A 19,704-nucleotide genomic window follows, 5' to 3' on the forward strand; every position below is an offset into this window, starting at 1 on the left:
TGGAAGAAACATTGCTTCCATTTGCTCGTGCAGCCTTTCGAGGAAACTTTGTCTTCCAAGATGACAATGGACGGCCTCATCGTGCTCGCATGATCCAACATTTTCTTGCTGACCGTGGTGTCGAGCATATGGAGTGGCCTGCCATGTCCCCGGATATGAATCCGATAGAGAACTTGTGGGCAGAATTAACGCGTCAAATCGACAACTTGGACCAGCAGCCGACCTCTGTGCATGAATTGCAGCAGGCTATTTTCACTGCATGGCAAGCGATTCCTGTCCAAACCTTGGCAAATCTTGTGAACAGCATGCCTCGACGTGTGCGTGCTCTCCTGAATGCTCGTGGGCGTTACACGAAGTACTGAACTGTAATTTTACTGTCCGTAATCCCAGTCATAATTTCACTTTTGTTTTTGTTGAAATTTTTTTTGGCTAATGTGCAAAATAAAGAGATACTTCTGGAAAACGTACAGAAGTTTAACACAGTACTGTCCATGAATTGAGTTCGATATCAGTTTCCATCACTTTCAAGGATCAATTTATTTACTTCAAAATGTCAAATGTGGTTTTTGTTTCTTTTAAAGGTCACATTAACAAAATCTAGAATAATTTCAACATAATTCTAATGAACTTTTGGTTCTAAGTCATCTTGAAAAGTAAGTTCACCCCCACAAAAAAAATATTCCATATTAAATGCCGTCTGTATATATATAGAATATATAGAAGATTAAAAACACCTCACAGCCACAAAACACGCAATTAAAAACACTTCACAGCCACGAAACACGAAATTAAAAACACCGCACAGCCACAAAACACAAAATTAAAAACACCTCACAGCCACGAAACACGAAATTAAAAACACCGCACAGCCACAAAACACAAAATTAAAAACACCTCACAGCCACAAAACACGCAATTAAAAACACTTCACAGCCACGAAACACGAAATTAAAAACACCGCACAGCCACAAAACACAAAATTAAAAACACCTCACAGCCACGAAACACGAAATTAAAAACACCTCACAGCCACAAAACACGCAATTAAAAACACTTCACAGCCACGAAACACGAAATTAAAAACACCGCACAGCCACAAAACACAAAATTAAAAACACCTCACAGCCACGAAACACAAAATTAAAAACACCTCACAGCCACAAAACACGCAATTAAAAACACTTCACAGCCACGAAACACGAAATTAAAAACACCGCACAGCCACAAAACACAAAATTAAAAACACCTCACAGCCACGAAACACGAAATAAAAAAACACTTCACAGCCACGAAACACGAAATTAAAAACACTTCACAGCCACGAAACACGAAATTAAAAACACCGCACAGCCACAAAACACAAAATTAAAAACACCTCACAGCCACAAAACACAAAATTAAAAACACCTCACAGCCACGAAACACGAAATTAAAAACACTTCACAGCCATGAAACACGAAATTAAAAACACCTCACAGCCACGAAACACGAAATAAAAAACACTTCACAGCCACGAAACACGAAATTAAAAACACTTCACAGCCACGAAACACAAAATTAAAAACACCGCACAGCCACAAAACACAAAATTAAAAACACCTCACAGCCACAAAACACAAAATTAAAAACACCTCACAGCCACGAAACACGAAATTAAAAACACTTCACAGCCATGAAACACGAAATTAAAAACACCTCTCAGCCACGAAATTAAAAACACCTCACAGCCACGTGATTTAAAAACACCTCACCACCACGTCATTTTACACCTCACCACCACATAATTCAAAATACCTCACCACCACGTGATTCAAAACCACCACCACGTTATTAAAAACACTTCACAACCACGGAAATAAAAGTTTCAGGGAGTAGTTCAGTGACAACAGACACTGCCCAGAAATGTAGATATAGAGATAAATAAACCTGAAAATCGCAGAGCCAGAATTATTTTTTGGTTTGGGAAGCACATGCGAGGTTTCTTCTTCTTCAGCCTCACAACCCTGGGTGAATATGCGATCTTTAAAAAAAAAAGTTGGAATTTTGCCAAATCTGTTTTATTCGTTTGTTAATATACCTCAGCCATTGACAAATCTGGAACTAAGTCTTTATAAGTTCATCAAATACTGACACCGTGAATGACATTCGCTGAGCTAAATGTTGATATCTCTTCTGAGGTAAAAAAAAAAAAAAACACCAAAACAAAACAGTTTTAAAGCATTATACGTATCAAACGATACATTTTATGAAACGGGGAAACCTAATACACACTTTGGTGGTTTTAAAATGACAGAATATGTCTTTATTAGAAAAAAATAAAATAATGAACATTGAAGATGACGCTGCTAAAAAAATACACCGCTCTAACGCATAACCACGAGTTTAAACTACATTTACAACAAATATGAAAACTATTTTCATATCACAATGTTAAATATAGAACATATAGAAGATAATGTTAAAAAAAAATGAGCCCTACCTTCCAATGGTAAAAAAATCCTTCAAAACATTCCTGGATCAGGAATAATATCTTGAGCTTCACCAAAAACTAATCAATTCTTCCTTATCACAAGGGCAATCATCCCACCATCTCTCATCCAAATCCGTTCAGAACTTTTCCAGATATCTTGTTCACAAGCACACGAACACACACGAACACACACACACGAGTGAATGCATTACTCCCTGGCAGGAGTAATAATAATAATTGGGTGTGAGGTTGAAGGTAGAATGCAGCTCTAAGATGGGGGTAAATGTGGGAAGACATGAAGCATGAATGCAGGGAGTGGGGGAGGGGGAGAGAGAGAGAGAGAGAGAGAGAGAGGCTGCTAAGTATGCAGCGTAGTCTTTAAAGTCAGTGGTGCTGTAAAACTCCATGATGTGCTGCAGTCTATTCTCACTTTCGGGTCGTTTCATTCTTGAGCAGTTGCTTTGCTTGCTGTTCACTGATGATTGTTGCTGAAACTTGTGGTGGGTTCATGTGCACATTCAGCTTACCACCCACTAGCAGTCGCACCGTTGCTGCAAACTTTAATTGGGTTTTCAGCACTTGGGGTGGCTGTCGCTCAATGACAAATGTGCTGTGACAGAATATCAAGAGCACAAATGGGGGGAAAGGTGAGGGAAAGGTGGGAGAAGGGGAGTGAATGACGTCAAATCTTTCCACCAATAACAAATATAGTCACAACACTTGATGTGGAGATAGTTCCAAAGTTTAACATGGGTGTATATCCTTTATGATGTCGTTCTCTATTTAAAACTTTTATTTTTGTATATAGAGTCAAGGCTCGTGAAAGAATGGATCAGGATGTAACAGGACAAAACAAACAGTACACAGAGAGGGTGGATGGGGATGAGGGTGGTGGTGGGGGGTGGGGAGGACACCAACAGCGGAGTTGAAGGACAAGATAGAGGGAGATTTGAACAAACAAAGATTGTGGGGAGGAATGAGGGGGGTAGGAAAGGATGCTCTCTCGGGGCAGACAAGATGGTTTACTGGAGGAAACTCTCAGGAGGGAAAAACTGGAAATTTGGAAGTAGGATGCTTGGGGTGGGGGGAGGATGGAAAATATGTTTTTGGATTGGGGATGATTGGAGGTGGTGGATGTTGGCCATGCCAACATTGCAAGCAAATGCAGCTTCAAATTCTTCCTTCCACATCACAAAGCATCTCGTATCTTAAATATCTGCAGGAACTACGTGTTGCTTTAGTAAGACAATACTGCGGATATTTTAGTTTGACACGTACCAATAAAGTATAGATTTCATTTCAAACATTTATATTGCAGCATGATGAAAGTGACCAGGAAACAAACATTTAGTTAAAAAGCATCCAACGTGCAGATCAATATTTCCATCCATTAAATATGCCCAGGTGCCAAATACACACAATACCCAGGTCTTAAATAATTTAATGGATTCTTATATGCTGGAATCTGCACAGTCTGTTAGATACCCTTGGAAACCAGATTTACATTTGATTTTAGTTCTCCATTTGCAAGGTGATGAGGAGGGGAGTGTCGTTGAAGCTGAAGGGAAAGGTGTATGCTGCATGTGTGAGAAGTGTTATGATTTATGGGAGCGAGACATGGGTCATGAATGTAGAGCAGCAACGAAGGCTGGAAAGGGTGGAAATGCGAATGGTTCGGTGGATGTGTGGAGTATCGTTGAGAGAGAGGAAGACAAATGATGAATTGCGAAAGATGATGGGAATAGAGCCTGTGATGGATGCTGTGAAGAGAAACAGGTTGAGATTTCGAAGTTAAGTAACTTTCCACAATTGTGTTTTTGTCGAAACTGCATCTTTCTTTCGGTGTGTGTAACTATTGGTGTGTCTTTAATAGTATTCTTGGTGTTGGTTTTTCATACCTGTGTACAGAATCGTCGGTTAGTTCGTGTCGCGTATTCTGAGGCCTAGTGTAGTACTAGTAGGCTACCGTGTCTGACCTTGGCTTGAGGCTTTGTTTCTGTCTCAGGGGTTTCTTCGATTGCGCGCGCAATTACTTTCGGTCTCTATTTTTCACGTTTCACGTTCGGTCTCTGTAGTGCGGGAGCCCAGAAACATTTGTTTCACATCTCGAGTACAAAAGGTTTGAGGCCTGGAATATATGCATCTATGATAGGAGACCCCAAAAAGGCAATTCTTAAGTTCTGCAATTCTGCACAGCAACCAGGGGGCGCCACCAAAGACCCCTAAATGTGACTCTTAATTCACAATTTGAGTACATCTTTCAAACTTGTCTTAAAATGTTCTCTATAGGAGTGGAAATCAGAATTCCCAATTCTTAAGTTTTCAATTTGTGTATTAGGTCGCTTAAGAACGACCTAATTAATGCTAATTAACGCTAATTAGCATTTTTAATTCACAATTTGAGTACATCCATGAAACATATGGCAATGTATTCCTTAGGTCATCCTAAATCAAGATCAGTCATTCTTAAGTATCCATTTCATGTATTAACCCACTTAAGAACGCAAAATGTACTCATTGACCCCGTCCCTGGCAAGGTGAGTGTTAATTCACAATTTGAGTACATCTTTCAAATTGGTCCTAAACTGTTCAGTAGATCATCGTGAATCAAGAACAGCAATTCTTATGTGTCCATTTCATGCATCAACCCACTTAAGAATGCAGTCAGTATTGTAACGGAATTTGGGTTGTCACTGGCTGCTATCCCCCCTCCACTCCCTGGCTGGCCCTCCCTTATATGCAAGGGAGGGGCTGGAGTGCTGACCTGAGGGCAGGCCCCAAGTAGACACCCACACCAGTGCTGAGCATGCACACACCTGTCTGGCTGGCCGGATCGAGGGTGTTCAGTTTTGGTTAAGGAAGGAGTTTTGGCCTCCCAGCCAATGGGGAGGCTTCTTCCCTAACTTGAGCCAATTACACCCTAAACAGGAAGTGCCTCTCTACAGAAATGACTGTCCTGCAGTGAATAACTGGGACCAATATACAACATTGTTTGGGGAATAATAACCAGTGACTTAAAGGGAAATATTAACACATTATCAATCCAGGTTTGTGACACTATCTTGAGGGACGAACTTTCTGGGACACCCTGTAGAGGGAGTTGTCGGTTTATCATAGGACCTAATCATGGGGAATCTCCTGCTCTTTCCCTCCATAGATTCTCTGAATCGGCTGCAGAATGTCTGATGTTGCCTGCAATGCCTAGATCACTGCTTAGGTAAGTCAACAAATAGGGTTAGGGTTTGGGGTTAGGTGGCAAAACCCCGGCAGTGGTTGTAGAAGGTGACGACTCCTTGGATGGACATAAATGTGGGGCATTGCTATGGTGAACATCACTGGCGGCTTTAACAGGTGGCGTTTGGGATGAGATGGCGGTAAAGTTCTTGTAACAAGAAACATGGTAACCCTAACCCTAACCCTAACCCAACCCTAACCCTAACCCTAACCCAACCCTAACCCTAACCCAACAAACAATACTATGCTGTAGGCCTAATAAGCATTCGGGGCCGATACAGAATTATGTAGCCCTAGGCCTAGGTGGCGCGCAGGAAATGTCCAGGCAGATGAGGGTATCCAAAGTTCTGTATGCATACCGATTTCAGGTTCGAACCACAGCTGAGTAGAAAATAATGACTTATTGCCTCAAAATTTGAAATAACTTCTTTTGGATTTCACTGACCAAAACTGACTGACTCGCCATGCTCACTGACCACCCGCTGTGATTTTATTTTTCAGACAATGATTTGAAACATGCAACCATGGAATCGGCCACCAATACTACGCCTACTGTCCAGCCTACTGTCCAGCCTACTGTCCAGCCTACTGTTTCATCATTGGAACGCAGATGTATTCTTCACATCCAACGCAGTGCAGACAAGAAAGCTCGTCCAGACGTTCTACCTTTCAAGGATACGCAATGGGAAGCAGTAGAAACAGCAGCAGCTAATAGACGGCAAAAGCAACATTTCCAGGACTCTGTCTATTGTGGTGTAGTTCAGAGATTGCCTACGTCTCCTGCTGAAATGGATGGTTACCATGTTTCTTGTTACAAGAACTTTACCGCCATCTCATCCCAAACGCCGCCTGTTAAAGCCGCCAGTGATGTTCACCGTAGCAATGCCCCACATTTACGTCCATCCAAGGAGTCGGCACCTTCTACATCATCTGCCGGGATTTTGCCACCTGTTTGTCTATTCTGTGAGAAAAAGATAAAACGACTCAAAGGTGGAAGCGTCGAACTGTTGGGAAGATGTGAAACCATTGAAGCCGGTGTATCGATCCAAAATGCAGCAAAGACATTAAATGACAGTAAGGTTATTCCAAAAGTAGTTGATACGGATTTAATTGCCAAGGAGGCCCACTACCATCATTCATGTAAAAGTGCGTATTTGTTGTCAGCCAATCGAGTTTCCCAAAAGGACACACGTGAAACAAAAACGCCTTCTGAGACCAGTGTGTTGGACATTTTTGCATACATTGAGCAATCTGTAATAATAGACAACAGACCTGAACTTCTTAATTCTGTATATGAACGTTATCTTGATATTTGTTCGGCATCCGCAGAAACGCCCAGGGGAAGCGCCTTCAGCCTCTCTAGGACATTGATGAGTCACTTCAAAGCGCGCATAAAGATACAGAGTTCACTTGGGAAAAGGCTTGGAAACATCTTATATAATGCAGAAACCGCAGATGATGCAATTCGTGTTGTATATGATTACACATCTACTGATGAGAGAACAATCGCCAAAGCAGCATTGCTTTTGCGCAACCAGTTGCTCAAGGTTGAAAAGGTCGACCTTCCTGAATGTCCGACATTGGAGGATTTAAGAAACGGGGACTCGTCACCCCCAAAACTTGTAGTAGATTTTTTCAATATTTTGTACGGAGGGCTAAAACCAGAGCGATATACAGAGTCAGTAAAGCGCCGCGCAAATTCGTCTAGTCAGGATGCCTTGTTCATTGTACAACGGGGTCGCGCAAAACCTGCAAAACATGTAGCTCTTGGTATGAGTGTTAAGTCGGTCACTGGCAGTAAAAAAATGGTTCAAGTCCTGAACAGGTTTGGTCACTGTTTAAGCTACAACACATTGGAAGAAGTTGAAACTGCCACAGCTGAATCCATTCAAGAACAGAAGCTTGCTTGTCCAAAAGGAACAGTCGTAGGTAAACCAGTCGGATTAGCCTTCGACAATTTCGATGAGATGACTCAAACCATGTCTGGAGCCAATTCGCTGCACGATACCATGGGTATTCTGTACCAAAATGTGCCAGCACCTGATGAAGAACGTGAAGCATCTGCTGTCATGGCAGTTTCAACCTCAACTAGTGCTCGGCAAGTAAAGACAGGCAAAAGGAAGAGAACCCTTGAGAGTACAGATACTGCACTCCAGCCATATAGGAAGATACCAAAGATGACGAAGTTCAGTTACAAAAACACTGCAGCCTACAGCCTTCCAGATGTTAGCAACAAGGCTCGCCACCTGGACCTCGTGTGGATGATGAGCCATGCCATTGGCAATGATGTATTGCCTATTATGTGGGTTGGGTTTAATGCAAGCATTTGCAGTGACCACCTTCCAAAACAAGAGGTTCTATATATGCCAAACTTACGCCAGCCTATCACCAGCCTAGAGGTCGTGCAGGAGACTCTCCTCATCACGCAGAGGTGTGCTAATGAGACGGGACAGAAATACGGAATAGTCAGTTATGATCTGGGCGCAGCCAAGCCGGCACTTCAAATACAAGTGACTGAGAAACCGAAATTTGATAACATTTTCATAATGTTAGGCCCATTCCACATCGAAATGGCTTTCTTCAAGGCTATTGGGAAACTCCTGTCCAACTCTGGAGGACCAGAAATGCTGACTGAATCTGAGGTACTTGCAACCGGATCCTTAAACGGATTTTTGACGGGGAAACATTTCAACAGGTGCAAGAGATTGCACCCCATACTAGCCCTTGCTCTTGAGATGCTACACTTCTCATCCTTCTTAGACTCTTACCCACACAGAGAAGAAACAGAAGCATTGATAAGCAGCATTCAACTGACCACGTGGGAGCAGCTTCAGTCTGCTCTAGACTCGGACGTCTTCAAAGCATGCACAGCCGCGTATGAAGCATATACCCAAGTGACAAGATCTGGAGGCCATGGTGCAACCGCCCAGTTTTGGAGAATGTATATAGATTACATTCATAAATACCACGAGCTCGAACGGGCGATTCGAACGAATGATATCGATCTCTATACATACTCACTGACCGGACTCATTGGACTGTTCTTTGCTACAAACCATGTAAATTACAGTCGGTGGCTGACAAAGTTCCAACTCGATTTGATGAACATGGAAGACAGCCATCCTGGCCTACGTCAAATACTGGAAGCAGGCGTCTTTACTGTACGACGAACAGAACATCCATTCAGTAGATGCCCGGTCGACTTGACTCTAGAACAGACGATTAACGCGGATGCAGCTTCGAGAAGAACTGGATTCACTTCTTCAACGAATAATTATGCGGCACGACTTCGCTGGATGCTTACGAAATCCACTAGAGCTTCATTCGTTAGTCTACTCCACGAAATGGCTGGGCTGATAGTCAAAGAAGACACAACTGCTGAACTGAGACCTGCACGAATAAAACGTGACGATAGAGATGTGAAAACCATGGTGAAACAAATCCAGGATAGTTGCAATCCGTTTGGGAACGAAACAGATGCAGATACCATGTTGTACAACATCCATACAGGAAGGGCAACTAGTGAAACAGTCCGCGAAAGTTTACTGAATGTGCCAGCAAGTGGAAGGACATTACACCAGGCATTCATCACAGCATGCGAGGCCGATGACAGTAGGTTTGAACAACCCATAAAGAAAGCTCCTCTCAAAACATTCGTAGACGAATGTGCCAGAAATAGATGAACACCGGATAAGAAAGTGGCAGTTCTGAAGTGTACTCGTGATTTGATGGGCCGCCTAATAATCCTTGCATCAAAGCGTGATGTTGACCTGCAGCATATATTCCAATATCCCCTTACACCAGTACCACTCACGATGTGCAATCCTGATGAGAGCATGGTCAAGACAGATAAAAGTAAGTTGCTTAACTTACTGGAGAGCAAGGAGATCAAAGGAGACGGACCTCAACAGATCAATGCATACGTAGTAGATGGACAATATCTTCTGCACACCCTACCTCCAAACTTACCACCCACATATGGAGGTCTAGCGAGGAGCATACTCTACCAAGTATTGTCATTGTCCAAAGTCCGGGTACACGTAGCCTTTGATGATTACCCTCAACCGTCACTGAAGGATGCAGAAAGAGCCAGACGGGGGACAACAGCCGAGGACAGCAGATCCTACATTATTACTGGTCCAGCACAAAGAAGGCCCAACGATATCAGCAAAGCGCTAACGTCCAGGTCATTCAAACGGGAACTTCCTGATTTTCTTGCAAGAGAATGGCAGGATCAAGCATACGCTCATATACTTGGGACCTGTGATGTCTTCCTAGATGTTCCGTCAGGCCAGTGCTTCCATTTCCACGTAAGCGAAGGAGAGGTCAAGCGAGATACCGTAGACATGCTCAGTAACAACCATGAAGAAGCGGATACCAAGATCTGCATGCATGCAAAGGCAGCAGACACCTCGAATGGAAATGTAGTAATACGCGCCTCAGACACGGACATAGCTGTTATTCTGCTCTATCATTGTGAGAAATTCAGCAGCCACATCTGGATGGATGTCGGTACTACATCCAAGCGTAATCGGAGGCTCATTGACCTAACAGCGATATCCAAGTCACTGGGACCACAACTGTGCAGTTCCCTCCCTGCCTTCCATGCCTTTACCGGCTCGGATTACACCGCAGCATTTGTAAGAAAGGGCAAGGTTCAGCCCTTTAATAAGCTGGAAAAGATGCCCGATGTACAGCAAGCTTTCAAAGCTTTGTCAACAGATGGACTGCCAAGCGAGAAATGCAAGGACACACTCTTGAAATTCACTGCTATAATGTATGGAGCCAAAGAGAAGTCGAAGGAAACGTTAAACGCCTACAGGTTCAAGACCTTTGAAAGAATTTACAAGCCCAAGTTAAGAGGAAAGAACCCACTTGAAAAGCTGAAGGGAGCTGATGCCAGTAGTATTCCTCCATGCGAAAGAGAGGTTGCTGCCCACATAAAGCGTGTATCGCTTGTTTCAAGAATGTGGGCCAATGCTGACCAGCCAATCATCCAGCAACACCCATCAGAGGATGACGGATGGGAACTAGTGGGAGATCAATATAAACCCATCTGGTTTGAGGGAGACCAACTTCCGGAGTCGCTCGTTCCAGATGATGAAGAATTAGCTGATGCTGACGATGATGAGGTCCTAGCGCAGTCATCTTCTGATGAAGAGGACGTTGAAGGAGATGGTGATGATGGTGATGTGTAGGTTTACAATCGACCAAACCTGTTCATACGATTATATTCAGTACGGTACATATCCAAAGCATCCTGACAGGGAATTTGTAATGTTTTTGAAATTTTAAGCAAAATAATGTTAGGAATGTTGGATAAAACAACATATATACAATCATGTTGATGTTTGAGATAAATTCAATAATTTTTCGTTGATATAGTTAGTTGAGTTTTTACATACATTAAAATTTGTTTTTAGTTCAGGGTAATTAGCTTAAACATGTTAAATAGTTTATAAGCGATAGTCAGAGATAAAACAGCAATATCGCTAATAGAGTAAAAGTTAGACATTAGGTATTAATTTTTATAAAATTAACATTAAAAATTGTTTTTTGTTCCGAGATTTGAGATTTAATTGTTGATGGGCGGTAGAACCAGGACGCCAATTTACGACATGACTTACTATGATCTGATTTTGAAGCATAATTCATGCATACTAAGTACATTTTTGTGTAGTTTATAAAAAAATAAAACATTGTGTTTGTATACAATCTATGTTTCTCCTTTTTGTCAGTGTGCATTCTTAAGTGGGTTAATACATGAAATGGATACTTAAGAATGACTGATCTTGATTTAGGATGACCTAAGGAATACATTGCAATATGTTTCATGGATGTACTCAAATTGTGAATTAAAAATGCTAATTAGCGTTAATTAGCATTAATTAGGTCGTTCTTAAGCGACCTAATACACAAATTGAAAACTTAAGAATTGGGAATTCTGATTTCCACTCCTATAGAGAACATTTTAAGACAAGTTTGAAAGATGTACTCAAATTGTGAATTAAGAGTCACATTTAGGGGTCTTTGGTGGCGCCCCCTGGTTGCTGTGCAGAATTGCAGAACTTAAGAATTGCCTTTTTGGGGTCTCCTATCATAGATGCATATATTCCAGGCCTCAAACCTTTTGTACTCGAGATGTGAAACAAATGTTTCTGGGCTCCCGCACTACTGTCTCTGTTTTCATCTTAACTCAAAAAAAAAAATAAAAAATAAAAAAAAAATTCCTTCTCTGTTCTTATCCGTTGTTCGTTCTTATTTGTTCATTCGTTCTTCGCCCACGTTGTTCGTGATCACGTGATCACGTCGTTAAAAAAATGTTTCAACAGTCCCCTGAAGAACTGTATTCTGTCACATACTATAACACCTTTTTCTTCTTCTTCCATAAAAGGATGCTTTCGACTTGCTCACCAAATCTATTCATCCAAAAAAAATTCCATCTCTTACAGTTACAGTGCCTCTTTCATACATTCCCTAAACTCTCCAGAACTCCACCCATCCTTCAGCGTCCTCAAACGTATTTTTGACTTGAAGGTCTCAAGAAACTCATTTTGCAATAAATGTTCGTTTCCCATTAATCGTCCATTTTTCAAAATCCAATCTCACCCCTCCCCTCCAAATCTTCCCCATCACCCCTTCCCTCCAAAACTTCCCCATCACCCCTTCCCTCAAAAACTTCCCCATCACCCCTCCCCTTCAAAACTTCCCCATCACAACTCCCCTCCAAATCCACCCCCTTGCCCCTCCCCTCCAAATCTTCCCCATCAGCCATCTCTTTCAAATATTCCCCCTTGCCCCTCCCCTCCAAATATTCCCCATCACCCATCCCTTTCAAATCTTCCCCCTTGCCCCTCCCCTCCAAATCTTCCCCATCACCCCTTCCCTCAAAAACCTCCCCATCAACCCTCCCCTCCAAAACTTCCCCATTAACCCTCCCCTCCAAAACTTACCCATCACCCCTCCCCTCTAAATCTACCCCCTTGGCCCTCCCCTCCAAATCATCCCCATCACTCATCTCTTTCAAATCTTCCCCCTTGCCCCTCCAAATCTTCCCCATCACCCATCCCTTTCAGATCCCCCCCCTTGCCCCTTCCCTCCTAAACTCCCCCCACACCCCTTCCCTCCGAGACTCTCCATCACTCCTCCCCTCCTAGACTCCCCTCTCACCCCTCCTCCTCAAAGCGTCCTCCCTGCTTCTTCCCCCTTCCAACTTTCACCTTCATCTCCCTCAACCTTCTGCCTCACTCTTCCCCCTCCTCAAAGAACACCTCACTGCACCTCACCCAATCACCATCAAACCTTTTGTCTGCCCCATTCTTCCCTTTCTCCAAGCTATTCTGAAATCTCTGACACACCTTCAACAGCTCTCCCTACCTCTTCCAAATCTTACCCGACCGCTCTCCCCCCCCCCCCCCTGTTCTGTATCCGATGCTCCCCCTTCCTCTTCTTTAACAGTATGGACCTCAAACATCCAGGGCCTTCGCTCAAACTTGACTGATCTCTCCATACAGGTTGCTTCTGACAAACCAGACGTGATCTGCTTAACAGAAACTTTCCTCCTTCATGATGTTTCTGATTCCTTGGTATCTCTCCCAGGTTACTCCCTCCTCCGGTATGATAGACCTGAGCCTCGTCCTGGAGGGGGGGGGGGGGGGGGGGGGGGGTTGCTATCTTTATAAAAAACTCTCTTCCTCACTCGCCCTGCACTGCCCTCTCTCCACCTCACCCCCAGGAATACCTTTGGCTACGGCTTCCCCTTCGCTCCCACCTTCGACTCCATCAACATCTCGCTGTCTGATAATATGGACCAACTTCTATCTACCCATCCCAACTCTCTCTTCCTCATATGTGGTGATTTCAATTGTCACCATGCCAGTTGGCTGGGTGTGGGTACCTCTCTCACCAGCCATGGCTCTTCAGCAAAGGCTTCTGTGACTCACTGGGACTGACACAATGTCAATTTCCAGACCCGGATCTCAGTCAACGGAGCATCTTCTCTTCTGGACTTGGTTATGACTGACATCCCTGAAAATGTCTGCTGCTCTTCTTCTGCTCCAATCGGCTCATCTGATCATGTGCTTGTTAAAGTGGACATCTCTCTGACCATTGTCAGAGAGCTCTGCTCAGCGTCGACGAGTCTGGCATTTCACTCAGGCCAACTGGCACGGTCTTCAAGCAGCCATCAATCATCTGGACTGGTCTCCCATCTCTACCGCCTCTGACATCAACTCATCCTGGGAATTCTTCCAAAGTAAATTGCTCTCTCTCATGCACAGATTTATCCCATCTCGTCTTCAGTTGTCATACCCTTCCTCCCATCCATGGTACACGGAATCTTGTGGTGAGGCTATTGCCCAGAAACAACTTGCTTTCATCTCCTGGAAAGCAAATCCAATGGAAGGAAATCTCATTTCCTTCCACAAAGCCCAAAACAAGTGTGTGTCCACCCTCAGGAGAGCCAGGAAACAATATCTCTCCGTTCTCATGACAGAACTCTTACCTGTCTCCCTCTTCCAAATCCTGGTGGCATCTGGTCAAATCTGTTTCTGGTGTTTGTTCCCCCTCCATCCTCTCCCTCACCTCAAACGGCCACACGGCTGACTCCGCACGTGAAAAAGCTGAATGCCTCAACTCTGTGTTTGCCTCTAAATCTTGTGTCCAAAACCCATCCCTCTCTGTACTCACTGTACCCAGTCGTACCCAGCTGATCCTGGACTCTGTCTTTTCCTCCTGACAAGGTGGAAAAGTTTCTGTCAACCCTCGACTCTGATTCTGCAACTGGACCTGACGGCATCAGCCCACGGGTCCTAAAATCCTGTTCTTCCGCTCTTTCACTCCCTCTCTCTGTTCTCTTCACCCTCTCTTTTGCTCAAGGTCATCTGCCATCTGCTTGGAAATCTGCCAACATCACCGCTTTGCACAAAAAAGGTGCAAAAACAGATCCCAGCAACTACAGACCAATCAGCCTTCTCCCAATTATCAGCAAAGTCATCGAATCCATCATTGCTTCAGATATGAAATCTTTCCTCTTCTCCAATGGCTTGATCTCTGATCATCAATTTGGTTTCAGACCTGGTCACTCTACTCTGGACATGCTGCTTCTGCTTTCTCAACAATGGATGGAGGTCCTCAATGCCAAACAGGAAATTAGAGCTGTCTCCCTTGACATATCATGTGCCTTCGATACGGTCTGGCACCCCGCTCTGCTCACCAAACTCTCCTCTTTTGGTATCCATGGAAATCTCTACGCATGGCTGGCGGACTTCCTCTCTAGTCGTAGTCAACGTGTGGCCCTGAATGGGTTTCTCTCATCGCCTCTTCCTGTTCAGGCTGGAGTTCCCCAAGGCAGTGTTCTGGGCCCTGTGCTTTTTCTGGTCTTCATCAATGATCTCTCTGACTCTCTTGAAAATCCTCTCTATCACTTTGCTGATGACTCTACTCTCTGTCGCTCCATTCTTCATCCCTCAGATCGGCAGTCTGCAGCCTCCTCACTCTCTGCAGACCTGGACAAAATCACAGACTGGGCAAACAAGTGGAACATGTCTTTCAATCCTAACAAATCTCACACTCTTACGATGTCTCTCCGAAAAGACCGACTGGACAACCCTCCCATCCACTTTCTGAATAATCCTCTCAAAGAAGTTCTGTCACTCAAGCTTTTGGGTCTCACTATCTGCCATGATCTTTCCTGGGAAAACCACATTTCAAATCTGGCCTCCAAAGCCAGTCGCCGACTGGGCATCCTCCGTCGTGCGAAGTCCTTCCGTGGCACACCTGAGCTCCTCACCACATACAAGGCTTTCATCCGCAGCTCAATGGAATACTGCTCTCCCCTCTGGGCTGGTGCTCCTGCCTCACACCTAGCTCGTCTTCACGCTGTTGAAACCAAAGCATTCAGAATCATTGGAATCTCCCGCGATGAAGCTAACTCCAAGGGCCTCTCACTCACTCACCGCAGGCAGGTTGGTGGTCTTTCCGTCTTCTACCGACTCCTCTCTGGCCTTTCCCCCCCCAGCTCTCTCTGGGCTCTGTCCCGCAAATATTCCTACAGGTCGCACAAGATCTGCCTGCAACCCTCTTATGGTTAAACTGCCAAAATCAAGACTCTCTGCTCACCTTCACTCCTTCATTCCTCTTTTCTCCCGCCTCTGGAACAAACTCCCTCACTCTCTTCAATCCCACTCCACCCTCCAGGTCTTTAAAATAGCTGTTCACCACCATCTCTTATCTTCCCCCATCCAAAACCTTGATCTTTTCTACCCCCGCTAATTTCACCCCAATTCCACTTTTTGAAATACCAACTTCTGTGCTGGGAGTCCTTGGTGCCCTTGTGTTTATACTTCTCCCACTCCCCCCCCCCCCCTTCCCACGCCTCCTCCCCCCAAGCCCTCTCCCTCCCACACATCTCCCTGCTCTCAAATGTTGTGTGCTCTCAAGTGTTTGTGTGCTTCCCCTTCTCTCCCCATCTTGTCTTCCGCTCCCTCTTTTTATATATTTTGTCTGGTTGATTTGTTTGTGAAGTAAATGTCAGCTCTTTCACGAGCGTCGATTCAGTATACAAAAAGAAAAAAGAAAAAAAAGAAAAAAAAAGATGTCATGTGTTAAGTCAGGATGAAAGTGACTGGTTGAGAAGAGTGATGGAAATGAATGTAGAATGCAGTAGAGGATGGGGAAGACCGAAAAAGACTTGGCTGAAGGTGGTGGAAGAAGAAATGCGGGCAAGGGGGTTAACAAGGGGAGATGTAGAAAATATGGCAAAATAGAGAAGATTGTCATGGGGCCCGTAAGGCTCACCCCCGCTCTAGCAGGGAAAATGGCCTTAAAATGCCTGAGGTTGTTGTTGTTGTTGTTTGTATTTGCAAGAGTATTTACCACCCCTCTACAAAAACTAAATGGATCAAAAATTTAAAGTGTTGAAACACATGATAGGCACAGTGTTGGAAACAATTGAAGAAACGTGTGCAATTATCAACTACTATTGAATACCACCCCTTTATAAAAAAGAAAGAAAAATAAACTGCATTAGAATGAAGTTATCCTCCATCAGAGAATCAGAGGAAGAGGTTAGGTCAGCTACAAATACATGAAAGAAAGGCAAAGCAGCAGGACAACTGGTGTTGTGGTTGAGATGGTGGAGGCAGTAGGAGAGTTTGGAGTAAAGTGGATGACAGAGTTGTGTATGATGATACAGATGAATGGACACATCCCAGATGATTCTACCTTTGTTTAGGATGAAGGTGACCCACAACTTCCTTCATCATATAGAGGAGTGAAGCTGTTAGTGCGAGCATTAAATATATTTGAGAAGGTTTTTGAGGACAGATCGAGATGAGTTGTCAATATCGATGAGAACAAATTTATCTTTACGAGTGGAAGGTCGACAGCAGGTGCAATCTTTATAGTGAGGCAGATTCAAGAGAAGTACTTGACATAGCAAAATCAAAGGGAGGCGCAAAGTGCCCCTCCCTTTATATAAGGGATAGTTTCTCTTTATGCAGCTTTTACATGGGGACTGAAAATGTGTTTCTCTGCTTCTACTGGATGAAATCGGCTGCAAATTTCAGAATGCTTTCTGAAATTTGCTTTGTACATTGAGGTAATATGTTCCAAATTTCAGCAACGTCCATTTATGCATCCTCAAGTTACATTTAGAAAACCCTCAAAATCACGTTGGTGTCCGTCCGTCCAAAATGTGTTGGTGCTCATATCTCAAGGACTATACATTGAAACTAGCTGAAACTTGGAATATACATCAGCCAATAGGTCTAGTTAATGGCTTTCGAAACAAATTCCACCTAAGTGCTGTAGTTTTTGCTTTAAAATTAAATATATAAAAATACATATACATAAATAAATATATAAAAATATATACACACTTTATAACTCTTCAAAATATTATTACGCAAATATAATGTGCTGGCCCAATAGCCTAATGGATAAAGCATCAGACTCCCAAGCTGGGGATTGTGGGCTTGAATCCCATCTGGGCTGAATATTTTTTTCCCCTTACTTTTTCAAGTCTTTCATATCGTCTTGAATAAAGTCTTGGACGATGAACAAATGCATTTTGTTCGTATTTAAAATGTATCTTGTGAAAAATGCCAGGGGCAAAGAAAAGGCACCTTTATATGGGATGTGCCATGTGGCAAACTATAGAAAAGAAGGGACATTCTTGGGTAAAATGCCAGGGGCATAGAAAAGGCCCCTTTATATAAGGGTGTGTGCCATGTGGCAAAGTAGAGAAAAGAAGTGACAGTCAAAAAAAAAAATTGTGTGCATGCTGTACTACCCTTGTGTTCTTAGGAGGAACCAAGTAATGCTCCAGAAAAGTTCATATAAAGTGGCGCCAATTCGACTCATACACCTGCATGAAGAAGTAAATGTATTTTATTTGCCAGATGTGGGGTATATCAAACTGACTGGAAATTACTGGTCACGTAAAGGACTTGCAAACAAACTCGCAAGTACAAATTTGAATGTTACTTCGAGAGGGAAAAGAAGAAGAAGGGTGCCCAGGAGAACAAAATAAACTTGTTATTGACACAACTGCTTGAAAAATGATGATGAAAATAATAACATCATCTGAATCTTCAATTAGGCATTGGGTGAATAGAAGACAAGGAAAAGTTGTAAGAGTGTGCTCTTTACAGAGGAATACAATTTCAAGATGTTGAACAATAATTAACACCCGTTTAGTAACCAAGAAAAAGAACAGCAGTACAGGGAAGCTACCTTGTAACAAGTGTGGACAAAAGGGCAGTAATCTTGGAATTGAGGTCAACAAGGCATTCCTGGGCTGCACCATTCATAGGTAGCTGCTGGACCTGTAATTCCAATCGTTTTACCTGTTGACGGTTCTGCCAGACAATCTCAGCAAGACCTTCACACCTGCAGAGATTGAGGAGAGGAAGCAGGAAGTGGAGAAAAAAAAGTTTACCATTTACATTATATTTTTCAATTTCACGTCAGAACTATATTTGTAGCAATAAAATAATACTTGGAAGAACCAAAGGCAGAAGGGTATACTTGCTAATGACCTCACCATCGCTGCAATGTTTCAAGGCTGCCTTCTGGGGGCCCACCATTCCCAACCAGCTGTTGCCGACGCTTCCACTGGATTATCTCATCGTCCAAGATAGTTGTTTGCAAGCTGGCGAGTCGTGAAAATGTTGTTTGGTGCTTCTCTCCCAAAGACTGCAAGTTATGGGGTTGCAGTTGGAGGTGGTCGTAAGGATAAAAGGGAGACAGGGAAGGCTAGAATAGAGGAGGTGTGCTGGGTTAAAGGTAGTGGAGACCTAAGACATGGGGGAGGTGTGTGTGGGTTGGGAGGAGGTTCTCCTAAAGATGTAGTGCAGACTATGAAGTCATGGGGTTAAAACCAGTCAAAAGTCCAAAAAAAACAAAAACAAAACAAGCAAATCTTGCATTCCCAAACAATTCCTTTTCAAAACGTGCTCATAAGATTTGGAAACAATTAATCATGATAGCTGTGAAAAGAATAAATTATGATTGAACAAATAGCGATGTAAACTAGAGATTATAGAACACTTTTATCCCATACAGTCTTGAGAAATAAAGCCATGGCTATGGGTCTTTTCAACTGCTGCATATTGAACTAAACAACCAGCAATAGGCGCTGCCTTATTTGTCTGAATACGGAATCTCAGTGATCTCACAGTTATTCTGCCGTCAATGCATGATTATTTTGTCAAATTATTGCTAACCGGAAAGTTTTAGAAAGTGCCAAGAAGGCGATTTGTGTTCTTGTGTTAAAGTATATCATTAAATCGAAATAAAATAGGAGTTTTAAAGGTTGTAGAAATTATTTTTCTGAAGTTTACCGCCATTGATGCACCATCTTTTACACCACCTTATTTGAAAAAGCTAAATTCGTTCTTCAGCCTGTTGATTAGCCTGATGCTTGCATCCTTCATGAAGCCTCTAAAACAGTACGTTTCCTGTTTGGAATGATTGAATTTTCAATTTTGTTTGACTAC

At 43.2% G+C, this 19,704-nt stretch overlaps 1 protein-coding gene across 5 annotated transcripts in view; it reads right to left on the minus strand.

Annotated features, from left to right (window-relative positions):
* The window catches only part of LOC137435087 (signal transducer and activator of transcription 5B), a 189,485-nt gene that overhangs the window by 56,649 nt on the left and 113,132 nt on the right, over nt 1–19,704 (minus strand). For all 5 annotated transcript variants that reach the window (XM_068128543.2, XM_068128533.2, XM_068128553.2 and 2 more), the window contains 3 exons: nt 18,750–18,901; nt 18,440–18,595; nt 2,901–3,080 (listed from right to left, as the gene is read on the minus strand). In XM_068128543.2, the coding sequence (XP_067984644.1) occupies nt 2,901–3,080; nt 18,440–18,595; nt 18,750–18,901 (488 nt within the window). The remainder of the gene's footprint in view (nt 1–2,900; nt 3,081–18,439; nt 18,596–18,749; nt 18,902–19,704) is intronic.

This window comes from Myxine glutinosa, chromosome 1 (assembly GCF_964187855.1).
Source record: "Myxine glutinosa chromosome 1, kmMyxGlut1.1, whole genome shotgun sequence".
Classification (NCBI taxonomy): domain Eukaryota; kingdom Metazoa; phylum Chordata; class Myxini; order Myxiniformes; family Myxinidae; genus Myxine; species Myxine glutinosa.